Below are 23,035 nucleotides of genomic sequence, written 5' to 3'. Positions count from 1 at the left end.
CACTGAATTCTAGACAGACTAGATGTCCCCAGCGGGTGTTCCTGGTGAAAATGTCTGAGGCTGCTGAGGGCCTGGTGGGTGCAGAGCCCAGTGGAGGACAAAGCAGAATGGACTGATGCTCAATAAGGCTTTCCCTAGCGGCTCGATTAGCCAATTGGGACTAGGGATGGGAGCTTGGTTACCAGGCCCAGACAGTGAGCTGGGAAAAATTAGCCAGAGAAAGTTTTGAAGCGTTTGGAGTCACACCTATTCATCCTGGCGCCTGTGGCCATAGATATACCACGACCTAAGAGTGTGTGTTTTGTGGACCATTCTTGGAGAACATTCCTTGACACATTGCATTTGGCAGGGTCAGCTCTAATGAGTGAATGCTTTTGGGACCTCAGGCTGGAGCTGTGGCTCTTCCTGAATTCATTGTGGGGAGCCTGGCACATGACAGATGTTGGGTGGCTGCTGGAAGAAGCTAGATACATATCCTGGGCCCAAAAGACTGAAGTGGGGAGGAGGGTTTGAACAAAGAAAGCCAAGTAGGAGACCTGGGCAGGTTGGCAGGCAAGAGGGCAGAGGGTCGTGTCTGTGGAGTGTTCTAACTTTGAAGCAGCCTTGAGGACCAGAACTGCCCTTCTTTGGTGAGGACATTTAATATAGTAAATCTCACTTTTCCTACCAGAGCCTATGATAGGGTCAACCACAAAGTAGCAGAGACCTGACAAATCTATTTTAGAACTTTTGCCAACTTGATACAAGCTAGGGTTCTCTTGGAAGGGTCGAGGGACATCAATTAAGATAATGCTTCCATTAGATTGGCTGATAGGCAAGTCTGTGAAATTTGTTGATTGATCTGAGAGCCACTCCAGTGCAGGTGATCTTGGGTTGTAAAAGAAAACAAACTTGGGCTGGAGAGATGGCTCAGTGGTTAAGAGCCCCGACTGCTCTTCCAGAGGACCTGAGTTCAAATCCCAGCAACCACATGGTGGCTCACAACCATCTGTAAAGAGATCTGATGCCCTCTTCTGGTGTGTCTGAAGACAGCTACAGTGTACTTATATATAATAAATGAATCAATTAAAAAAAAAAAAAAAAAGCACTGACTGTTTTTCCAGAGGTCCTGAGTTCAAATCCCAGCAACCACATGGCGGCTCACAACCATTTGTAATGAGATCTGATGCCTTCTTCTGGTGTGTCTGAAGACAGCTACAGTGTACTTATATAGAATAAATAAATAAATCTTAAAAAAAAAAAAAGAAAAAGAAAACAAACTAACCAAGCCATGGGGAGCAAGCCAGTAAGCAGCATTCCTCTGTGGCCTCGGCTTCAGTGCCAGTCGAATTCCTTCTCGAACTTTCCTTCAGGTTGGTTTGTGATTAGGATGTGCCAACCACATGAATAAACCCTTTTCTCCTTGCGCTGCTTTTGGTCAGTATTCTATTATACTAGAAAGCAAACTACGGTATTTCTTTTTCATGCACAAGGCGTTCAGCTTCTCTATAACTCCCAACGTCCGCAGCATGGGAGCTGCATGGACAGCTTTGGCAAAGGCAGCATGGAAAAGTGCGTGTTTCAGAAACACTGCCCCCACAAAATGGTAAGAAAAAAAAAATCACAGGGAAACAAGCCTTTGCCATCTGGGAGGGTGCCACTTCAGTCATCAGCCTGTATACTTCATGCCAGCTCCTCAGCTCAAGTCTCCCGTGTCATAATGCTGGCCCTTCTGAACAGCCAGCTTGGGAGCCATGAAGAGGAAGAATCTAGAGGAAAGCTGCTGTTGGAAGAGGGGAAAGCAGGGGAATTGCAGCACATGCTGCCAAACATCAGATGCCCTGGTAGACAGCACAGCTTAGCTGCGTGGGGCTGAGCCAGGGCTAGGTACAACCACTGAGTGAACAACACCAAGGTAGTCTGGTTATTCATAGGTTAATGTCCTCTCCCCACCAAACTCACCAAGGAGGGATGCAGCAACTCTATACCCCACTGTACCCTAAGGGAAGTGCAGCCCAGCCCTAACTGCAAACCCAACTTGCTTAATGGGTTCAATTACACAGACACAGACACACAGATACATACATACACACACACATGTGTATGTGGAAAGAGTGGGTCAGGGAAGGTGAGGACCTTTTACAGTGCTAATGCTCAGGATTCCAGAATTTACTGCCCACTGGAGAAGAATCTGCTGTCATCCCTCCAGGGTCCTTGGCAGCTTGGCAGACCTGTTGTGAGACCTCTGCCCCACCCCCTCACTTTGCCATTGCTGCTGCCAGGACTGCACTCCAGCTGACAGCTTTGGGTTCACATTAACCACAGAACGAGAAACCCATCCAGACTTCTGTCTCAACTGTGACAGTAGGTGTCCCGGGATTGAAGCAGGAACACGAGTGGGGTTCACACAGTGCTTTCTGCTGTCATCCATAGGTCAGTGGCTTCCAGGCAGCTAGTCTTCCTTGAACAGATGAGGCTTTAAGCATGGTACTGACTTCCCAGTGACCTTCCCTGTGTCCCACATCACTTGGTTGTGCTCTCAGATTGAAGCCTCCCTCATATCCCAATCCCCTTTACTCTCTCCAATCTAGTTGCCCAGAGGAGCCTTTGGTCCTATCATATCAGAATTAGCTATATTAACAATGCAGGTTATGCAGGCCCAGATGACAGGCGAGTATACCTGGGGTGGGCTAGAGACTGATATTTATACCAATTTTATTCCCCTACATTATATAAAACTAAAGTTGGATAATGAAAGTCTTCCATAGCGTCCGGAGAGATAAAAACAGTTCTACACATCCAAACATCAAGTGTAAAACCAAGCATGCTTTAATACACTTTATTTTATAATTTAATTTAAACCTAGAATATTTAATTTTCAAACAAATTTAAGTTTACAGTCATTTTCTATTTTACATACAAAAGAATCAAAACAATTTTTTTTAGGAAGCTGTGTTTCAGCCCAGTGAAAGGCAGGGATCAGGGCAGCCACAGAGATGGAAGTAAGGCTTAGGTCCATAGTGGGGCCCCCACCTGGGCACCACTCCAGACAGAAGCAGTATAATGGGCTTCCCCTATCAAATGCAATTCCTTCTAAAATTTGTTTCTATGGCTCTAAGGCCCCAACAGAAGGAAACAGAATAAACAGCGGAGGGCTGTGCTCTGCTCAGAACTTGAGGAGCGGTGAGTCCACATTTTCTTTGTCAGCCTCAGGGCTCAGCTGGATCAGTGGGGAGCCCAGGTCGATCAGCTGGAAGAGAATGCAGAAATCAGTCAACACAGCTGTCTGTGCTGTCACACAAGAAGCTGCAGTGACTGAGCCAATCCCACCTGGGGCCCAGGGACAGAAAACAGCAGCAGTGAGGCAAGGAGACTCAGACATCATGTCTAAGACTCTCAGGAAACCTCAAACCCATCAACACTGTGACTTCCTGCATGGCGTGCAGGCAGGAGTGGTACTGGGGATTTGACTGCTGTCCTCGGTGCTCCTCTAGGCAAGATGCCTGCCAGCAGTGGGTGACCACGGAGAAGCCAAGCATGAGTCTGAGACACAAACCCTGTGAGCCCCAAGGCCACCATGCATTGCACAGACCTGACAGCACCCTGGGGTGAAGTCAGCACGAATCCCCTGCTGCTTCTCACCTGGCCGAGCTCAGCCTTTGGAGGCTTCCCCACATCACTTCTACCCATGTTTGGAGTGTTCATTATGAGGTCAATCAGGGGCCAGCTGCTAGGTCCCAAAGCCATGTTCGACTCAGGGGTGTTGCTGAAGTCGATGAGAGGGCAGTCGGCCAAGTCTCTGTCTCCGGCTTCAGGAGCGATGGTGAGCTGGTCCAGCTTGATGTCTAGCAGAAGACCCTAAGCAGAGCGCGAGAGAGGCAAAGTCCAAGCAACACATCAGTGCCAAGCAACCACCCTGGGAAGCCAGGTTTTGCCCAGGACCCGAGGCTCACAGCCTGGAGCCCAAAGGAAAGGCTGGAATGGTCCCTTAGTGGGAGTAAGATCCCCTCAGGGCAGTGTACCCCTACCCACAGCTAGTACAGAGCTTCAGCCTGCTCCCACTCCTGAACTCTAACCCCTGACCAACTCCTTTGCCAAACATTTCTGCTGGAAACATGGGCCCCAACCACAAGGTGAGGCAGGGAGGGAACTGTGAGTCCCTGTTCATGACTCTCCATGTACCTCAGATGGCGTGGAACTGCATTCACCTCCAGGTACCTCACTGGGGTGCGTGTCTTCATGAGGCTCTGCTTCACCCTGACCTGCTCCTGTGGAGGAGCCTTGGGAAGGAGGAAAGTCACTCTTCTCTGGAGAAAAGTTCAGTGCTTGAGGCACCGAGGATGGAGGGGAAGAGCTCTCATCTGAGGACAGGCCCTGGCCCTGCCCAGCACTGCCATTGCTGCTGCTCTCCTGCGTCAGCTCCGATCTGGGGGGAAAAGGGGGAGAACTGGTATTGCTCCTTCTACACTGGTCATCAGCTATGGTGTGAAAGCAGCCGCTGACGCAGCAGCTGGCCACAAGGGGCTGAGCTAGGAGGGTGACCTCACCTGTCAGACCCTGGTCTCTGCAAGGGAACAGATTTCCAAGGCCCCTTTCACCTCTCCGATTCTGTCAGTCTAGCCTCACCTTATATCCATGTCTGCTCTTTTCTTTAGTTACTAAATCACTCAGCATTGACTCTACCTCTGCACACACGCTGTGGCTATTCCCCCGCAGGCCAAGCTGAGCCAAGTGCCTGCCTGCTTGAGCGTCCCTCCCCACTGCTCCCTCAGGAGGCCAGGTTGGAACCCTAGTTACGCATGGCCTTCCACACCACAGCATGCCTCACACTAACAGGCACCTGTAGTGTGCCGTGCTTCCCTCTAGCAGTGGCCTCTCTTGACACCTAGCACGTCCCCCGAGTATCTGATGACTCAAAGCTGCATGAACTGTGAGCGGGAACAGAATACCTTCTTTACCACAGTTTATGGGTTTCAGAACCCCAGTTCTTTCTGTATTATACTTAGTCTCTCTCTCTCTCTCTCTCTCTCACACACACACACACACACACACACACACACACACACACACACACACACACCACACACCACAAAGACAGCGCCACCCTCCAACCCCAAACATACACACAACCCCTCTGCCTATTTGCACACTGAGCCTTGTACCTTCTCTCCTATTTCTGCCATCTGCTGCCTGCACCTTCCCAGCACAGGGAGACCCCTGAGGTCTGGGGAACTCTCTAGACAAGCTCCTCTTTACCTGACTGTAGATCTTCTCCTGGGCTCAGAAGAAAGTCGCCGAGCAGGCACACACAGTGGGGACACCAGAGCCCTAGGCATGGACTGAGGTGCTGCTAATGGAAGTCCAGAGAGACGCCTACTGGCGGGTGTGGGCAACACTGACATCCGTCTTGTGCTCAGAGGGGTCCTCATACTGCTGGGCAGGCCTTGTGGAGTGAGCCCCGATAAGCGTCTCACAGGAGTGCTGCTGACCACCCTGGTGAAGACATGGAGGTCTTGAACACAGACCACTGAAGTTGGAAGGGCTCCAGCACGGGAAGAACTCAAGGCCCTTGCAGCCCCATGTGACCTTGGATGAGTTTCAAGTTCCTCAGCAAGTGACACCTCCATCCTGTCCCATAGGTATCTAGAACATCCTTGAACATGACTGTGTTCATGGTACCCTCCATTGGAGGGTCAGAAGGGACTTAAAGAGGTACTTGTGACAGAAGATTTTTCTCTATAAAGACATCTAGGCTCCCATCAGACTGTGTCTAAGAAGGGAACTGATGGTGGCTTCCCCCACTGGCCTACTCATACCCAGGCTTAAGATCCCTGAGTCAAAGGTGAGAACTGAGTCAAGGAGCTATCTATGAGTCAGGGACCTCATCTCTCCCAAATGTCATCCTGTTATTGTTCGTAAGGCAGAGGCTGAGTCAGGTTGTTACCAGCTATGAACTAAATGGTTGCATCTCCCAAATTCATATTTTGAAAGCCGAATCCCCAAGATGATGTCATAGAAGACTGGGAGGTGATCAGGTCAGAAGTCAGAGCCCCAATCAATAGGATTAGTGTCATGATAAAGAAAGAAGGCCCCAGGGGTTGGGGATTTAGCTCAGTGGTAGAGCGCTTGCCTAGCAAGCGCAAGGCCCTGGGTTCGGTCCTCAGCTCTGGAAAAAGAAAGAAAGAAAGAAAGGAAGGAAGGAAGGAAAGAAGGAAGGGAGGAAGGGAGGAAGGAAGGAAGCAAGCAAGCAAACCCCAACCCCCCATGTTTGATCTTCCATGTGAAGACGTGATGAGCCAAGCAATGGAGCCGCCCACATCAGACACTCCCACCTATAGCCGCCCTGATCCTGGATGCCCAGCCTCTGGAACTGCCACACAGACTGAAATCCCCAGATGCCCAGCATGGTGGCACAAGTCAATATAACAGCAAGGAAAGGGGCAGGAAGGCGGAATGTGAGGTTAGCCAGTCTACACAGAAAGACCTGACTCAAAATGAAACAAAACCAGGCGTTGGTATGCTTGTCACCGTAGTCCCAGAGTACTAAGACACTGTAGTAAAACAACTCTAGTCACACTACTAACGCAGAGCCCTGGCAGGCCTAGAAGCCATCTACCAATTGCTTGTTCAGAGCACACCCAGGCACTGGGCGCTCTCGCATCAGGATCTGCCTGCTGCCAAGGGCCGGGCCCACTGCCCTGACCACCTTCTATTGTGGACACTGCTGCCTCTGCCACAGCTCCAGTGAAGACAAGCATGCCCACAATGTGACCCTTGATGGGACCCAGAAGGCAGGAGTTATTTTTTCACTTTCCAGGTAGCTGAGACACGGGTGTTAAATGGCATCCAGTTTGCTTCCTATCGCTGTGATGAACACCCAGGGCCAAGGCACCTTGGGGAGTTTATTTGGCTTACACTTCACATCACAGCTCATCACTGAGGGAAGCTGCTACCTTGCAGTGGAGTTGCTTTTGTTGCACTGCATAGGAGGAAGGCACCTCAGCATGGCTACAGCTTTAAGGGAAACTGTCTAGTCTCACAACTCCCAGCCCCTTAAGTGGACTTTCCCATGGTCACTCTGAGGATGCAACCCAAGACCTGCTGATGGCCTCAGTTGGACCGTGTCAGAACCAGCGGTGTAAAGGAAGTAACTCGAGGGGTAGCGGGGATGACAAGACTGTCCTGCCAGGAGTTCCTGCAGGTCCCCAGGCATCTGCACATGTGTGGACTTGTTCTCACTGTTGTCACTGCCACACTGGGCCAGAGGGCAAGGGACAGATGAGGAAACCCATTCAGGGCATTTACACTCGTACTGGGTCACAGAGCAGGACTGAAACCCAAGTCTGAGTAGCTGCTCCATCCCACAGTCCCTAACTGTGCACAAACCAGTGACTAGGAAACTTCTGAAATATGTGGATGCTAGGCTCTGCCCCCTTGTCCCCAACCCCCCACCCCAACCCACTGAGTCAGAAGTTTTGGGGGCTTAGGATCAGAACCTAAAGCAGTACTGAAGGGGTTTCTGTGATTTGGCCTGGTCCCCCAGCCCAGAGTCACAGCAGTTGGCACAGTCAGTGTGACAGACAGTCTCTACCTCAGACGCTTGACCTGCAGCCCAGGTAGCACTCCACGGAGCCTACAGTCACATCAGTAGCTCTCAAAAGGTAAGAAAGGAGGCAAACTCCTGTTAGCTACCTGCCAGCTGGTGTCCAGGACTGCAGCCGATGTGTCCTTGAGATCTTTGGGGTCACTCTATCAGGTGACTCACCTAAGAAGAGAGAGAGCCAATCAGAAGAGAGCAACATGGCAAGCCTGGCATGTGCAGTACCATCTAGGCACTCTCTTCTAAACATTCCCACTTTCCCAACTGTCTGAGTCAAGTAAAGACAGAAGGCCAGTGACACACACAGGAAACCCTGGTGAGACCCAGCTGAGGCAGGGACCGGGTCTGATGTTGACACTCTGTACTGTTAGGCCAGCTCCTACTGGCCTGGCCTAAGCTTCATGGCAGGCTGCTCCCTGAACCCCCACATCTATGAAATCACGTGGATCGAGTCCCAGCAAGCCAGCAAAGCCTACTGTACCTCCATGTCCCTGAGCTACGGCATCCCTAGCTCCAAGGCACGTCACATACACATTCTCTAGGTGACGAGTATCTCCAGGTGGATGCCTCAGCTGCTACCTGACACCCAGCATTCAGTGTGGGCTTACCAGGCACTAAGCAGGGCCCAGCATAACCCAGATGGTCTGTCACCACTGTCCCTCTGCCACATGATTCTGGGTGAAACACAAATTTGCCTCCCATGATCCTGAGAGTCAATCTGGGGCCCCAAAGCTTCAGGAGCCAGGACCTCCATATATTAACTTGCTCTCTTAGAAGCCATGGGCAAAGTGGCCCTAGCCATGCAAGGCCATTCGAGGCCAGGTGAAGCCCCAAAACAATACCGCTGATCACATGTTTTCTTAATTAGTGATCGATGGGGAGGGCCCAGCCTATCATGGGTGGTGCCATCCCTGGGCTGAGTAAGGCATGAGGAGTAAAGAACGCAGCACCCTCCATGACTTCAGCATCAGCTCCTGCCTCCAGGTTCCTGCCCCCACTGCCTTTGATGAGCTGTTATATGGAACTGTGAATGAAATAAACCCTTTCTTCCCCAACTTGCTTTTGGTCATGGTGCTTCACGTCAGTAATAATAACCCTAAGACAGACTCCATCCTATGTAGTCCTGTAGGCCTCAGCAGATGCACACAGCAGGGTCACGGTGTCCCCAGGTCCCCTATTTAGACTTTGGCATGGGAAGGAAATCAACATTCTTCTTTCTTTTTTAAATAAAACGAGTGTTGTGCAGCTTGCAGTAGGATCTATTTCAACTGCATTCTGTCTTCCCTCTTCTCTAGGAACTCAAGCACATTTCCGCCATAGGACTTTCACCAATCACTTCCTTGGCCTGGAATGTTCTCTCTGGGTTATCTAGTGGCTGCCTCTTCGTTGTTGCTTCGGATGACATTTCTGGCCAAAAGAACCACTCCCATCTGTGACTACTAATCTTAGGTGTCAACTTGACACATGTGGGTGAGGGAACCTCGCCTGAGGAATAGCCTCCATCAGACTGACACTTTCTCAGTTGCTAACTGATGCAAGGGCCCAGCCCACTGTAATGGTACCAGCCTTGGGCAGGTAGGCCGCATTCCTCTGTGGTCTTTGCTTGAATCTCTGCCCTGACTTCCCTCAGTGATGAGCTATGATGTGGAAGTGTAAGCCAAATAAACTCAAGGTGCCTTGGTCCTGGGTGTTTATCGGAGTGACAGAAAGCAAACTAGAATACTGTCTAATCTCGTCTCCAACTGTCTTCAGTATTCTACTGCTGTGAGGCACCAGGACCCAGGCACCTTACAGAGGAAAGCATTTAATGGGGCCCACAGTTTCAGAGAGTCCATGACCATCATGGCAGGAAGCATTGCAGCAAGAAGGCGAGCATGATACTGGACAGTAGCTGAGAGCTTACGTCTGAACCACAAGCATGAGGCAGTTACCTGGAAATGGCGTGGGCTTTTGAAACTTCAAAGCTCACCCTCCAGAGACACACCTCCTCCAACAAGGCCACACCCCCTAATCCACACGGCAACTCACAGCAGTCTGTAATTCTAGTTCCTGGGGACCTAAAACCCAGTTCTGTCTTCTATACTAGGCACGGCATACATAAGGTATATACATATACATTCAGGCAAAACAATCACACATGAAAAAAATAAATCTCAAATATTCTTTGTAAGATGTCTTACCATAGGATCCTTTGTCTCAAAGCATGCCAGCGTAAGAAAGATATTCAGATAAGACCAAAATCTTGGGTTTTGTTTTATTTGGGGACAGGGTCTCACTCTGTAGCCCAGGTTAGCCTAGAACTTGTGATCTCCTGCCCCAGTCTCTCTTGTACTGGGATCATAGGCAGAAGCCACTGTGTCTGATGTGTTTCCCTTTCCTTCTTCTCCATCCTCCTCCTACTGTTGTTTTGTTGTTGTATAGTTGTTTTTTGAACTAGTATCTCACTGTGCAGCTCTAGGTATCCTGGAACTCCCTGTGTAGATCAAGCTGGCCTTGAACTCCAGAGATGCACCTTTCTCTGCTTCCCTCAGTGAGTAGAGGGCCCTGGCCAACCAGAGCCAGCAGAGCAGCTGCCATGGTGTGCCTGAGTCTCCTCTCTGCTTACAGGTTCTGGGGCACCCACTGAGCACCACCACAGGCAGAGCTAGGAGGCTGCAGCCAGGAAGCCTGCTGCAGTCAAAGGCAGAGGCCGGAGGCCAAGGAGAAAGACTTCAGCATTGACCACTCATCAAACCTTACTACTGCTGCGTGTTCAGGGGCTTTTTATGCTCTCTGGAGACTGAAAGAAACAAACTGGCATTACATTCAGAGAAGGCCCCTGTCTCTGCCCACCGACCAGTGACAACCCTTTTCAATGTTTTTCTTTTGTTGCTGGCTCTGTTCTATGTATTTATTTATTTATTTAACTCATTCATTCATTCATTCATTTACTTATTTACTTTGGAGACAGGGTCTACTGGTGCTGTCTTGGCTCATCTTTGCCTTCTGGACTAGGCTGGCCTTGAACTTAAATATGCCTCTGGCTCCTGAGTGCTGGGTTAAAGGTGTTGTATTTATCCACACTGTGGAAAGACAAAACCAATTCCGAAAAGGTATCCTCTGAACTCCAGGTGTGTCACAGTACACACACCCACAGGTATTAAAATTCTTCTAACAAATATTTTCAGTGAAGAGCTTTCTGTTTATTTTTTATTAATTTATTTTATGTGTGAGTACACTGTAGCTGTCTTCAGACACACCAGAAGAGGACCTGGGATCCCACTACAGATGGTTGTGAGCCACCATGTGGTTGCTGGGAATTGAACTCAGGACCTGTGGAAGAACAGCCAGTGCTCTTAACCACTGAGCCATCTCTCCAGCCCTTGTTTATGTTTGTGTGGTGCTTTGGATTGAATCCAGGGACTCAAGCATTAGACAAGGACTCAACCACTGAGCAGAACTCAAGTTTTTTTTTTTTTTTTTTTTAAAAAACAAACCAGTCAACCCCTTTCTTTTCTTTTCTTTTTTTTTTTTTTTAAGATTTATTTATTAATCATAACAGACACACCAGAAGAGGGCATCAGATCTTATTACAGATGGTTGTGAGTCACCACATGGTTGCTGGGGTTTAAACTCAGGACCTCTGGAAGAGCAGTCAGTGCTCTTAACCACTGAGCCATCTCTCCAGCCTGAGCCACACTTTAAATAGGAAAAAACGAGAAATACTTGGTTTTGTTTTTAACACTGTCTCACTGTGTGGTCCTGGGTGGCCAGGAACTCATTATGCAGAACATGCTGGTTTTGATAAACCAGAGCAGGACAGTCTTACTGGCTGAGAGGACAATGGCTAGCATCTGAGGGACTGAGGTATAGAATCTGAGAGCCAGAGAGCTGGAGAGAAGCAACACAGAGAAAATGACTCTAGAAAACTCTGTAGCATCTCCTGAAATGGCGCTGCACGGCGGCAGCACTGTGCAGGCAAGATGCCTCAAGGTTGAGACAAGCAACTAACGGAGAACAAGGGCTGAGGAACAGCACAGCCCCCAGCCTGAGTGGGCAGAGCGAACAACAGGAGACTTAGCAGTGCCTGTGCAAAACCCCACACCTGCAACAGGCTAAACAGCACCCATTCTAGACCCATCGGTGGCAGCAGAGCAGACTGGGCTACATTCACTGGTTGCCAAGCTCAGCCCCTTAAGGGAAACATAATCCAGGGGGTTAAAAACAGAACCACAGAAGCAGAACCAGCAACAGCAACAGAACAACGAAGCTCTAACCACCGAGGTGGGACAAAAGCCACCACACCTGTGGACAACCACACTGAGGACAAGAGTGAGAAAGACGCAGGCCAGGGGCGGGCTCATCCAGAGAAATGGACACAAGTGGGTGGCAGACCACACCCTGGACAGAGTGTCAGAGTTAAAGAAGCCAAACAGCACCAGCCACACCAGTAGCCTCCCCAAAAATCTTAAAACCGACCAATGTAGCTGTACTTACCAACAGAAAACTGGGGCACTTTAAATGGGTTTGTTGTGGTAGACGCGGCCTCTGTCTTGCAGCCTAGATAGGAGTCCTGTCGTTTTATGCTGACAGTTTTATTCAACTGAGATGTCTCGGTGTCCAGGTCCACTCTGGGTCCTTTGTGTTTTGGAGTCTGGGGTTGTTGAGCGAGAGGACTTGGGGTGAGGGCCTTGGGCTGCTCTGCCACTGTCTGGGCAGCATCGGCCTTTTTGGCTTGTTTGCAAAATGCCCTGGCAGGGGCTGCTGGCAAAGCCTGGTGTGACGTGGCAAGTCCTACTCTGCCCAACTTGCTGGTGCCTGACTGACGCCGGGAGCTGCTAGCGGGAATACTTGAAAGTTCACTGGGCTTTGCTGCAAAAGTTGATAATCAAGGCTGGTTACTCAAGCCAGTTTCCAAACAGTTTAAAACACACACACACACACACACACACACACACACACACAATGACACCTCTAGAATATCTAGCTAACATCAGACACACTGGATGCCCATTAGGCGATGACCGTGAGGACCAGCAGGATGCCCGAACCTGAGCTGAGTACCGTCTAACTCTCAGCCTGTGTGTGCACTCACAAGGCTAAGCTCTTCTTTCTTCGCTTCCTTGATGAGCAGAAGAAAGTGGACAGTGTAGTCAACAAGCAATGGACCTACTGTGTGAGTCCCAGTGAAGACTCAAGGGGAAACTTAAGGGAACAGTGTTGTAGCCATGTCTATATGGTGTTAGCCCTACTACGTCCTGCCCCACTATCTCATCTGAGTGTATGGTTCTACCATAAACAACACATGGTGCCAGTGTCCTGAGTCAGTAGAGAAAGACCTACCTCACAGCTCCTGCACAGTGGCAGCCATGCATTCTCCTGATCATGTACTCATGGGCCACAGAAGGGCCTCTGAGCACTTCTAGACTCATAGGAACTTTCCTCTAGGTCAACAGTATCACTTGACTTAAAGGTAAGGCCATAGATGGCTGTTAAACACTGAGTAGCAGTTAGGACTCCAGATCAGGATGATTCTAGAACTCAGACTTCTTATATCTTGTGAAAAGTCCTCACCATGCGCCAACAGACATAACCAGAATCCACAGGCAAACCCCAGGGACAGATGCATTCTCTAGTCCCTACAGCACTCCACCACTAGATGGCAGCCTTGCTCAGGCAGGTTGAACCCCAGGGTACATGTCCCAAATGACCCAGGCTCACTGGTCTTGGGCCCTGTGTTCTCATGGATGCATGGTAGTGTGAACAACCACGTTTTGTACTCACTTCATGAGTTTGTATGCCTGCCTAGCCCTCAGCCCTGAGCTGTAACTACGGCATCCTATGCAGCCAAAACATACGGTGCTCAGGGCTCGCCAGGCTAACGCAGCTGCTCACCTTTGCCTGCTGTGGGAGACCTGCCAACACCAGACACGAGGCTTGAAGTCGACCCTGAGGTAGAGGACTTCTTTGTGAGATTGCTAGTATAGCCCGGTGGCTTTAACAGGGTCTTCTTCAGTCCCAACTGGAAGAAAAGTTGAAAAATTAGCCAGGATTTTGTTACCTACATACACATACTTAATTCTGCAAAAGCAGGATTTTAAGGTAATCTTTAGTGGGGTTAGAGAGATGGCTCAGTAGGTAAGAGTACTTGTTACTCTTGCAGGGGACCTGGATTCAATTCTTAGCACACACGTGATGGCTCACAACCATCTACAACCTCAATTTTGGGGGATCTGACGCCTGCTTCTTTGACCTCTTTGGGTACCAGGAGCACACATGGTATATAGACATCCAGACAAAACACTCATGCACATAAAATAAAGTTTAAAAATCTTAAAAAACAAATCTTCAGCAACAATTATCATCTTTATAGAAAAACGTAATATAGTCCTCCAGCAGAGGTTTGGACATTACATTCCAGACGCAGTCGGGCCTTCAGATTGAAGCTGTTTAAAGGAGATGTTGCCTCTGTTTTGAACCTGTATATACAGCTTTTCCTTGTCAGCCTGAATGAGTGTGATGGCTTGCACAGTCATTAAAGTTAGAATCCCATAGAGGGTGTTTGTTTGCTTGTTTATTTATTTATTTATTTGGTTTTTCTTTTTTTTTTTTTTTTTTTTTAAGATTTATTTATTTATAAGTACACTGTAGCTGTCTTCAGACACACCAGAAGAGGGCATCAGATCTCATTACAGATGATTGTGAGCCACCATATGGTTGCTGGGATTTGAACTCAGGACTCTGGAAGAGCAGTCAGTGCACTTAACGGCTGAGCCATCTCTCCAGCCCCAGACATGTTTTCTTTATATAGCCTTGGCTGTCCTGGAACTTACTATGTGGACCAGACAGACCTCAGAGTATCAAAAATGGTGACAGTCTGTGAGCTCAGAACCCAAAACCCAGTACCTCACGTCTCCCGTAGAGGCCAGGGATTGGTGAGAATCAGCAGCTGGGAACCGAATGCCACTAGGCTCTTATCAACAGCCCAAACAATATGCACATGAAGACTGGAGGGCAATCGCAGATGACTCTCCACTTTTATTTACTTTGGATACAGAGTCTCACTGTGTAGCCCTGGTTGGCCTAGAACCCACACCACCAACATGCAGACCAGCTACAGAGATCCACCACCACCATGCCCAGCCACAGTTTTGTTTTTAAAGACAGGGTCTCTGGTTGGCCTGGTACTCACCGAGTGAGCTAAGCTGGCTAACCAGCAAGCTAACCCCAGGGATCCATCAGTCTTCTGCCTCCCCAGTGCTGGGATTATATGGGCACCCCACCACACAAGGCTTTTTAAACATATGTCCATGCAAGCAGGTATCAAATAAACAATATGGACAACTTAATTTTAACCAAGATAAAAAAAACTGGAGAGTTCCCATAGAACAAGTGGCATCCCTGTAGCCTCAGCCTTCTCACCTTGCCAGGAATGGGGAGTGACCTCTTGCCTGGGCGGCCTTCTCGACTGGCAGCATCCGGAGCTGTGCTGTGTTTGTCCAGGAGCACATCACTCTGGGATCCCTTTTCATTCAGGGGCTTCGTCTGCTGAACGCTGGCTGGCACCTCTTTCTTGAGCTGAAAATGTTGATTTGAGAGGTGAAGACTACTTGGTCTGACAAGCCCAGAGCTGGCACTTCTCCCAGACGCTGCCACTAGCCTGAGAGAAGCAGCATGTAATAAGACTTAGCCTCGGGGTTGGGGATTTGGCTCAGTGGTAGAGCGCTTGCCTAGGAAGCGCAAGGCCCTGGGTTCGGTCCCCAGCTCTGAAAAAAAGAACCAAAAAAAAAAAAGACTTAGCCTCCTCACTAAAGCAATGTCAGACAGGGCAGACGGCCTGGGGAAGGATCTCCAGGGCTTCTCCTCTGTCAGGCCCTCACGCAAGATGCCAGTGAGGGAGCCACACATAGTGTGCCTTTAATTCCAGCACTAAGAGGAGGCTAAGGCAGGCAGATTTCTGTTCAAGGCCAGCCTGGTCTACATAGTGAGTTCCTCAGCAGCCAGTCACATAGTGAAACACTGTCTCGAAACAAAAACATTAAGAGCCTCAGTGAGGAGCTGGCCCAGCCATGCACTCTGCATGCTGTGGGGAAGGTGTACTCATCGTGCGGTAACCCTCTCCACAGCTCCACCTCAGTGCTAGGCTTCTTGTTTGAGCGCTGACAGCCACATTCCTGCTGGGCAGTTCTGGTGCACAGCTTTAATTCCATCACTTGAGAGGCAGAGGCAGGAGGATCTCCAAGTGTGAGGCCTGCCTGGTTTACAGAGTGAGTTCCAGGGCAGTTAGGGCCACAGAGAGAAACCCTTTTCTAAGCACAACCCCCCTATCCCTCAAAATAAACATAAAACCCTATACTCTCTGGCCTGCAAGTCACAGAGCAAACCCCTGACATATTTAGGGGCAAGGGCACCAGGGCTGCTCTATGTGCACCTAGGCAGCAAGGGTGTCAAGAAGGCGCGAGCAGTAGCTGCAGTGAGAGAGTACAACAGCAATGGTTCCTTCCCTTGTAGCACTTCCTGTGAGATGAAGCTCACCTCACCTCCTTAAAGACATACTCAGTGATACTGTAATACCTGTATTTAAAAAACTACCCCACTATTTGATATGTCCCCACGTTATCTATCTGTTCATCGGTTAATGGGCATCTGGGTTGGCTCAATTTGTTGGCAATTCTGAATGCTGCTGTCGTGAAAACCCTGTGCTAAGCTGATTGAGGACACTGCAATCGTGCCTGGTAGCCTGTGTGTGCTGTGACCCCAGCCCTGCCCCACAGTCATGTATGGATCACACACAAATTCTGTTCCCTGTGCTGCTAGCAATCCCACCCAGGGCATCCTGGTGTCCGATGTGGTCAGGAGAGGGCTCACAGTCGGGTGGGGGTGTGTGTGTGTGCAGTGTTTCACCCTCCCACAACCCCACAGAGCCATTCCCTTAACAGCATCTCTCAGTACAATAAAGCTGGACAGCTTTACCCTACACCCTATCACACCTGTGTTTCTTCTCAAGAGCCCCCTCTCCTCGGCCAGAACACGGCGGACAAACCTGGAAGCAAGCTGTCTCTGACATCTGCCCCTCTGTTTACCCCCAACTAAGCCTCAGGACCTTGAGTTTCGTACAACTGGCCAATTGTCACTTCCCTGACATTCATTTAATGCCTGGGCAGGAAGAAGAGTAAGTCCCAGCCATAGAGAACATCCAGAGCCCAACATGGGGGCAGTGCTTCTCCAAGGGGGCCGCCCTGGGCAGCCCCCCATCACTACTGCCTTCATTGTCCAGATCCTGGTTCTACTCCTGGGCTTTCCAGTCCTTAGAGCACTGCCCCTCCCTTGAGGCTTCCCTGGCAGGGGGCAGGGCGTGGGCTGAGGAGAGGCAAGGAGGCCGTGTGAGTCCCTCTGCAACTGTGCTAGGTGCAGTTTACCTTCTCTGTGGCCAGGTAAAGATTTCTTCCTCTCACAGGCAAAGCCCGGGGTGGCTGTAGCTTGCTCGTTATTCTCCTCTGAGGCCCAGCCTGACTTGGAGGCTGAGAGGAACAGGGCGGACCCTGGCTGCTCTGGGTCTGAACAGGGCCTGCTGGGAGAGGGGAGCTGGGCAGGCCTGGAGAAGCCAGGAGCTGGGGCTCCCCCAAGAGCGGTTGCGCCCTCGAGGACGGCAGGCAGAATGTCTCTCTTTTAAGTGACAAGGGACTTTTGTCTCTCTTCTGTTCTTTCTCAAAGAGACTTATTTTTAACTGTGAGTCCTGCACAAATGTTTCCTTGGCCTGGCTCACAGCACTTCTAGGCTTGGCGGCCTGGGCCACCTCTCTTCGGCTGTGACATTCTATCTGTAAGGCCAGTAAGTGGGCTTCTTTGTACACCTCCACAAACTTCTCCCCAGTGAGAGGGCTCCAGGTGCAGGGGCTGCCAGAGCCTGGGGCAAGGGGCTGCTCAGGAACCTGGCGGTTTAAGTCCAAACTGGCAGCAATGCATCTTTCTTTATGTCCGACAGGCCCGAAAAAGACTTCGTCATCTTCATTTGCACTGCGTTTAAAGAAAAAGATCATCAGGGATGAGTCACAGTGGCATCCAGGGGAGGGGCTTTAATGAATGTGTCTATGTCAGGGGATGGGGAAGAACACTCATGTTTACCTTGAAGAAGACAAGGAAAGATCGAAGTCAAATTTTTCATCTTCCAAAAGAAGAAAGTCTGGGGTGGGGATGGAGGAAAAAAAAAAAGTCCACTATTATTTTAGGGTAGCGTAGAACAGGAAAGCACTGGTTTCACAGCTGCTATAAAATTTCACTCTCGGTAACAGATTATTGCCTGAATTCAATCAGTTTTCATAGGTAACTCATCCATCTTATTTTCTATTTCTACTCTCAAGTTCCAGGAGCTGTTCTGAGTGCGCCGATCCACGTCAACCTTACTTCTGTGACAGAACCTAGGGTTTCTGAAGGGCTGAGTCACCTTCAGGCATTGGATATTTTCTAAAGATCAACAACTTTAGCTCCCCTGGAATTAAATTATGAGACATCTATCCATCCATCAGCGCGCGATGCTCCTCAGATCCCTTTCCAGATCGCCATGAAACCGAAACAAAACAAAAGCAAAGCAAAACAAACAAAAAATTTGCACTCTGCCCAACTCTATTCCTAGCATAGCCTTGGTTGACCCAACGGTGGACTTGTTCGGCTCCCTCTAACAGACCAGCAACTTCCCAGTAGTACTTAAGGTCTGTTTCACTGGAGGGAGCCTACGGTGTAACTTAGGACAAAAACCCTATGGCTGAGGGAGGTCATGGATTCTAATGAAGATACACATTATATCCTGGCTAGTTGTCTTCTAAATGTTATTATAGTGGGCATAAGACGTCAACGAGGCTACATAATCTGATAGGATACAAAGGCCCAGTGCTTAGACCTGAAAGGGAGAAAATAAGCAAAGTAACTTTCCACCATGTCTGATGACTTGAGTTCAAGCCCTGGGACCCACAGGTGCTTGTGCACCATGGTTACAACACACACACAACACACACACACACACACACACACACACACACACACACACACACACACACAAAATAAGTCAGCGTACAGAATCCTCCTCCCCTCTTTTAGACAGGGTTTCACTGTGTAGGGTTACAAAGAGAACAGTCCTGGAACTCACTCTGTAGACCAGGCTAGCCTTGAAATAAAACTCAAAGAGATCTGCCTGCCTCTGCAGTTCTGGGATTAAAGGAGTGTGCCCCACCACCTAGCAAGAATTTGCCAGCACTCAAGAGGCTTTCTCTGTGAGTTCAAAGCCAGCCAGGACTACAGAGTACGTTCTGGGTTACAAAGTGAGGTCTCAAAATACAAGCAAGAAAGAAATAGCAAACAAAGGAAGGCAGAGGAGGAGAAAAGAAAGCCTGAGGAAGAGGGTGGAGTGTTGTGGGGCTCTGCCCTCAGTGCATGAGAAAGTTGTAGCCATTTTGATATCACAGCAACTGTGATTAACCACAGGAGACCCTCACAAGATTGAGCCCACTAATGCCCTTCTGGAAGTGGTGGTGGGGGGAACCCCTCTTAGGATTATGATAAGTAGTTTTAAAAAGTGGGTGGGGAGTGTAGTAGGCTCTTCTTGGGTGGTGTTGCTATGAATTGCTAATGTCCTTGTAAGTAACTACAGTTAAACTCATTTGCTTATCAATCCAATCTCGCTCGTTTCTTAGATCTGTTATTGCCTTCTCTATTCTGTCTAGGGCGAAAAGGAATACACTCCAGAACACCCACAAGAACAGAAAGGACTTACCTTCCTTCTTACTACCAGGGTCCATCTTCACCTCTCCCCTCTGGCTGGTCGAAGGCACGTCGCTGCCGTCTCCTCTTTCCATAGAGTTCGCTGCAGAAAGCGAAGGGACAGGAGGATTAGGCATGTCAGGGACAAGCCCCAGCTTGCTCCGGGTATCCCAGAAACAGTACTCTCCGAGGCGGGGTAACGGATTTCCGGCTCTGAGCTGCAGAGCTGGCACCGCAGCCCGTCCTCCTCGGCCTCTGAGGCTCGGGGCCCCGTCCCCCATTCTCCCGGACGAGCCCTATGCCCACTTCTTACCCCTCGCCTCTGACCAGGAGGGCGTAAAATTCAGCTGAGTCTCTGCTACCGGTTTAAATGCTGCGCCGGTCTCCACCGGCCACCGATTGGCCTGTTTAAACAGGGAGATGCTCTCGGTGCAGCCTGGGAAATGTAGTCGGAGTACTGATGTGTGAGATCAACGCGCTGGGACTCCACGCCACGGATTGGCTCGGCTGGGCGCCGGAAACTCTCACCGGAAGTTTCACGACTCTCCTCCGAACGAGGCACAGCTAGGGTTTAAGCGGAAGCCTGTGGCTGTGCTAGTAAGAGGGACTGAGGCGGTGATGGTGGGGCATAGAAGGCAGCTAGGAAGGAGTTTGTTCTGACACCTACTCTCTCTCCGGTGCTTGACCTGGTATCTCCGGTATTTCTCTTGCGTCCGGCACTCTCTCCGCAGCCTGAGCCACCGATCCTGTACTCTAATATGCAGACCCTTCCTTTTCCCCCCAACTGGAGAAGAGTGTCAGAGCCAGTCTTAGCACTTCTAGCTGCCAATATGTCAGATGCCTTTGGGTAGCAATGAACAGAAAACTGAATTCAAGGTCTGATGGTTCAAGGAAGCCCAGGAGTGGCATGGATAGCTCAAGAAGGCCATCAAGTTTGGTTGTCTTCTCGGCACACCTGCCAGTCTGGCTCACCAGTAGGCAAGCTGGCTTTGTTGGACCCAAGATTCCCACCGACTGGGGATGGTGACCAGTTCTATGTAACCTGCACTGTATCTGGGATTTTAAGGGTCAAGCTCTTCTGACTCACACTCAAGGGGAGGGGCAGGACCACCGTGGTAGGCACACCTGTGGTCCAAGCCTTTATTGCAGCTCTTGGCTCTTGGCTCCACTCCTGTGCCGTCTTAAAGCGTTAAATCCCTGCATCCCTGGAATCATCCGATGGGCAGTAAAGCTCACCAACACTTCTCTTTGTATCATATCAGTTTACAGTAGATGTTCAGTAAAGCATACCCATACATTAATAATTAATAACTCACTACTATTTACAACTTCTCTTGGCATATATATATATATTTTTTTGTCGATGTGTATATATGTACATGTATGCAAGTGCCTACAGAGGCCAGAAGAGACTGTCAGATCCCCTGAAGCTAGAGTTGCAGCCTCTATGTGGGTACTAGGGACTGAACTCTGGTCATCTCTTCAGGTACACACGCCCTTCTCTTTAAATCAGTCGCCTGCCCCCGGTAGGTTCATGCCTTCTTTCATTAAAGCCTACACATACCAACTTTTACAGACAGGTATTCAGTGGAAGCCAATGGGTGGCAGGGTGATACAAAGATAACATTTCCTGACCAGAGATCATGGCAGAAAGTGGTACAATAGCAAGGGCAGGTGCCAAGGGCTGTGGGGCAAAGAGAAGGCACTGTCACCAGCCCACGGGCAGGGTGGAAGGCTTCCTGAAAGACTCCACTTCCTGGGTAAACCATGTATTATGTGGAATCATGATATATTCCCCTTGGCACCTGTCCCCAGGCTCCTGGATATGGAGATAGTACCTCCCAAAATCCAATGGCAATTACACAATTTCTTGACTCGCTGCTTCATCCAGTGAAGGGGCAACCCAAACCTGGCACTTAGGAGCTGCTCATGTAAGACCCCAAAGTGGCCTCACCTCAGGAGTGCAACTCACAGCGCAGATTGACAAAGTGACCGCTGCAATAGCATGAGGTTTTTTATTCCACGTACGTGGGGTTGCTCATCACGCAGGGAGAGGCAACCCCGAACCCAAAAAGCACACAACTTTTATTGGTTACAGAGGGTAGACTTCAGCAACAGGGTTAGCTGGCCCATTCTCATTGGTGGTACACAGGACAAAGGATCTGGTCAGGTATTGGCTGGCCTGCTCAAGGCGCTGTTCTTGGCTCAGTTGGTCACTTTCCTCATCCAGCCCTACACCTGGCCTTGGTGAATCATTGGGAAAGGGCTAAGTTGGCACATCCCTTAGAGGGGGGGGTGAACTGGGTGGTCGGGCAGGGTCAGGATGACATCTTGAGGTTGTTCTTGGAATTTACCACAGGGAGGGGTAGGAGGTCTTTCTGAGAACAGTTGTTTTTCTTTGTTTTGTCTTAATTAGCTTAGTCAGAATCTTGATCACCAAAACGTCTTTCATATCACTGGACATCATGATGTCAGATGCATCTCTCAGAAAGGTCACAAGTTTGTCATAGGCATCCTGACCACCAGATGTATTTCTCAAAACCTTGTTTTTATAACTTTGTTTCTCATATCTATGAAACTATGAAACTTTATTTCTTCACTCAGAGGTGCCCATAGGAGAGGGTAGTCAGAGGGATGAATTAAAGTTTTTTTAAAGATTTATTTATTTTATTTATGAGTACACTGTAGCTGTCTTCAGACACACCAGAAGAGGGCATCAGACCTCATTACAGATGGTTGTAAGCCACTATGCGGTTGCTGGGAATTGAAGTCAGGACCTCTGGAAGAGCAGTCAGTGCTCTTAACCGCTGAGCCATCTCTCCAGCCCCAAACTAAATTGTTTTAATGCCCAGAACCTGTCCAGTCCTGAGCAGACTTTAGGAACTCTGAGCAGGCTGAGCAAAGCTCACTGGTTGAAGACCTCTACCCTGACCCCACCACCCCTCTCACGACTGCTCATCACTGAACCGGGAGGAGCGTCTTTGCCCTTGCACCTCCCCGTCCGGAGGACAGCAACAAGACTGCATCAATTTCCAGGAGGGGTATCCCTGTCACAGAAGCAAGAGATGGGTTTAAAACCTGGTGGCAGCAATGCCACTTATCTGGTTATTTGCCAAGCAGAGCAGCCTCAAGCTGGTGTAATGGGTTGAATAGGTTTGGCCCCCTTGGCCCACAGGGAGTGACACTGTTAGGAGGTGTGTCCTTGTTGGGGGGGAAGTGTGACACTGTAGGGGTGGACTTTGAGGTCCTATACTCTTGCTCCACTCAGTGCGGAAAAGACCTTCCTGCTGACAAAGCAGAAGACAGTCTCCTTCTGCTGCCTTCTGTGCAAGATGTAGAACGCTCAGCTCTTCAGCACCATGTCTGCCTGGATGCTGCCATGCTCCCCACCATAATGATAATGGACTGAACCTCTGGAACTGTAAGCCAGCCCCAATGAATGGTTTTCCTTTCTAAGAGTTGCCTTGGTCATGGTGTCTCTTCATAGCAATAATACCTTAACTAGGACAGCTGGGGTCTCAGACCCACTCATAGGAGCAGAATCAGAGCTAGCCAAGGAAGCCACATCCCTAAAGCTTTACTCCCATGTACAGTTTAAAGAGAAGCTCCAGTTGGCACCATCAAATCCCTCAGGGAGGCAGAAGGCATCCTTCCCCTCATCTTTGGGGATGGTGGCAGGTGCTGTAGTCTGGGGCTAACAACCAAAGCCAATGAGACAGATGC

General features: G+C 49.6%; 1 protein-coding gene across 1 annotated transcript; it reads right to left on the bottom strand.

Moving 5' to 3' along the window:
- Nucleotides 1-2,785: 2,785 nt before the first annotated feature.
- Gtse1 (G2 and S-phase expressed 1) lies at nucleotides 2,786-19,713 on the bottom strand. Its single transcript, XM_032919149.1, has 12 exons — nucleotides 19,626-19,713; nucleotides 19,326-19,415; nucleotides 17,684-17,741; nucleotides 16,978-17,575; nucleotides 14,981-15,136; nucleotides 13,454-13,580; nucleotides 12,056-12,430; nucleotides 7,672-7,744; nucleotides 5,236-5,472; nucleotides 4,162-4,405; nucleotides 3,622-3,837; nucleotides 2,786-3,229 (listed from the first exon to the last, which is right to left on the bottom strand). Exons 2-12 carry the CDS (start codon nucleotides 19,405-19,407, stop codon nucleotides 3,146-3,148), a joined length of 2,250 nt encoding a protein of 749 aa, XP_032775040.1. The 5' UTR covers nucleotides 19,408-19,415; nucleotides 19,626-19,713; the 3' UTR covers nucleotides 2,786-3,145.
- Between the last annotated feature and the right edge of the window lie 3,322 nt (nucleotides 19,714-23,035).

This window comes from Rattus rattus, chromosome 1 (assembly GCF_011064425.1).
Source record: "Rattus rattus isolate New Zealand chromosome 1, Rrattus_CSIRO_v1, whole genome shotgun sequence".
Lineage (NCBI taxonomy): Eukaryota > Metazoa > Chordata > Mammalia > Rodentia > Muridae > Rattus > Rattus rattus.
Note: the sequence above shows the minus strand (reverse complement) of the source record. Positions and strands in the feature narration are given on the sequence as shown.

Coding starts and splice junctions, on each gene's coding strand:
- Gtse1 (XM_032919149.1), bottom strand. CDS start 19,407: ATGGAAAGAGGAGACGGCAGCGACGTGCCTTCGACCAGCCAGAGGGGA. Junction 17,742..19,325: donor CCCTGGTAGTAAGAAGGAAG/GTAAGTCCTTTC, acceptor TCCCCACCCCAG/ACTTTCTTCTTTTGGAAGAT. Junction 3,838..4,161: donor GCAGTTCCACGCCATCTGAG/GTACATGGAGAG, acceptor CGCTCTGCTTAG/GGTCTTCTGCTAGACATCAA.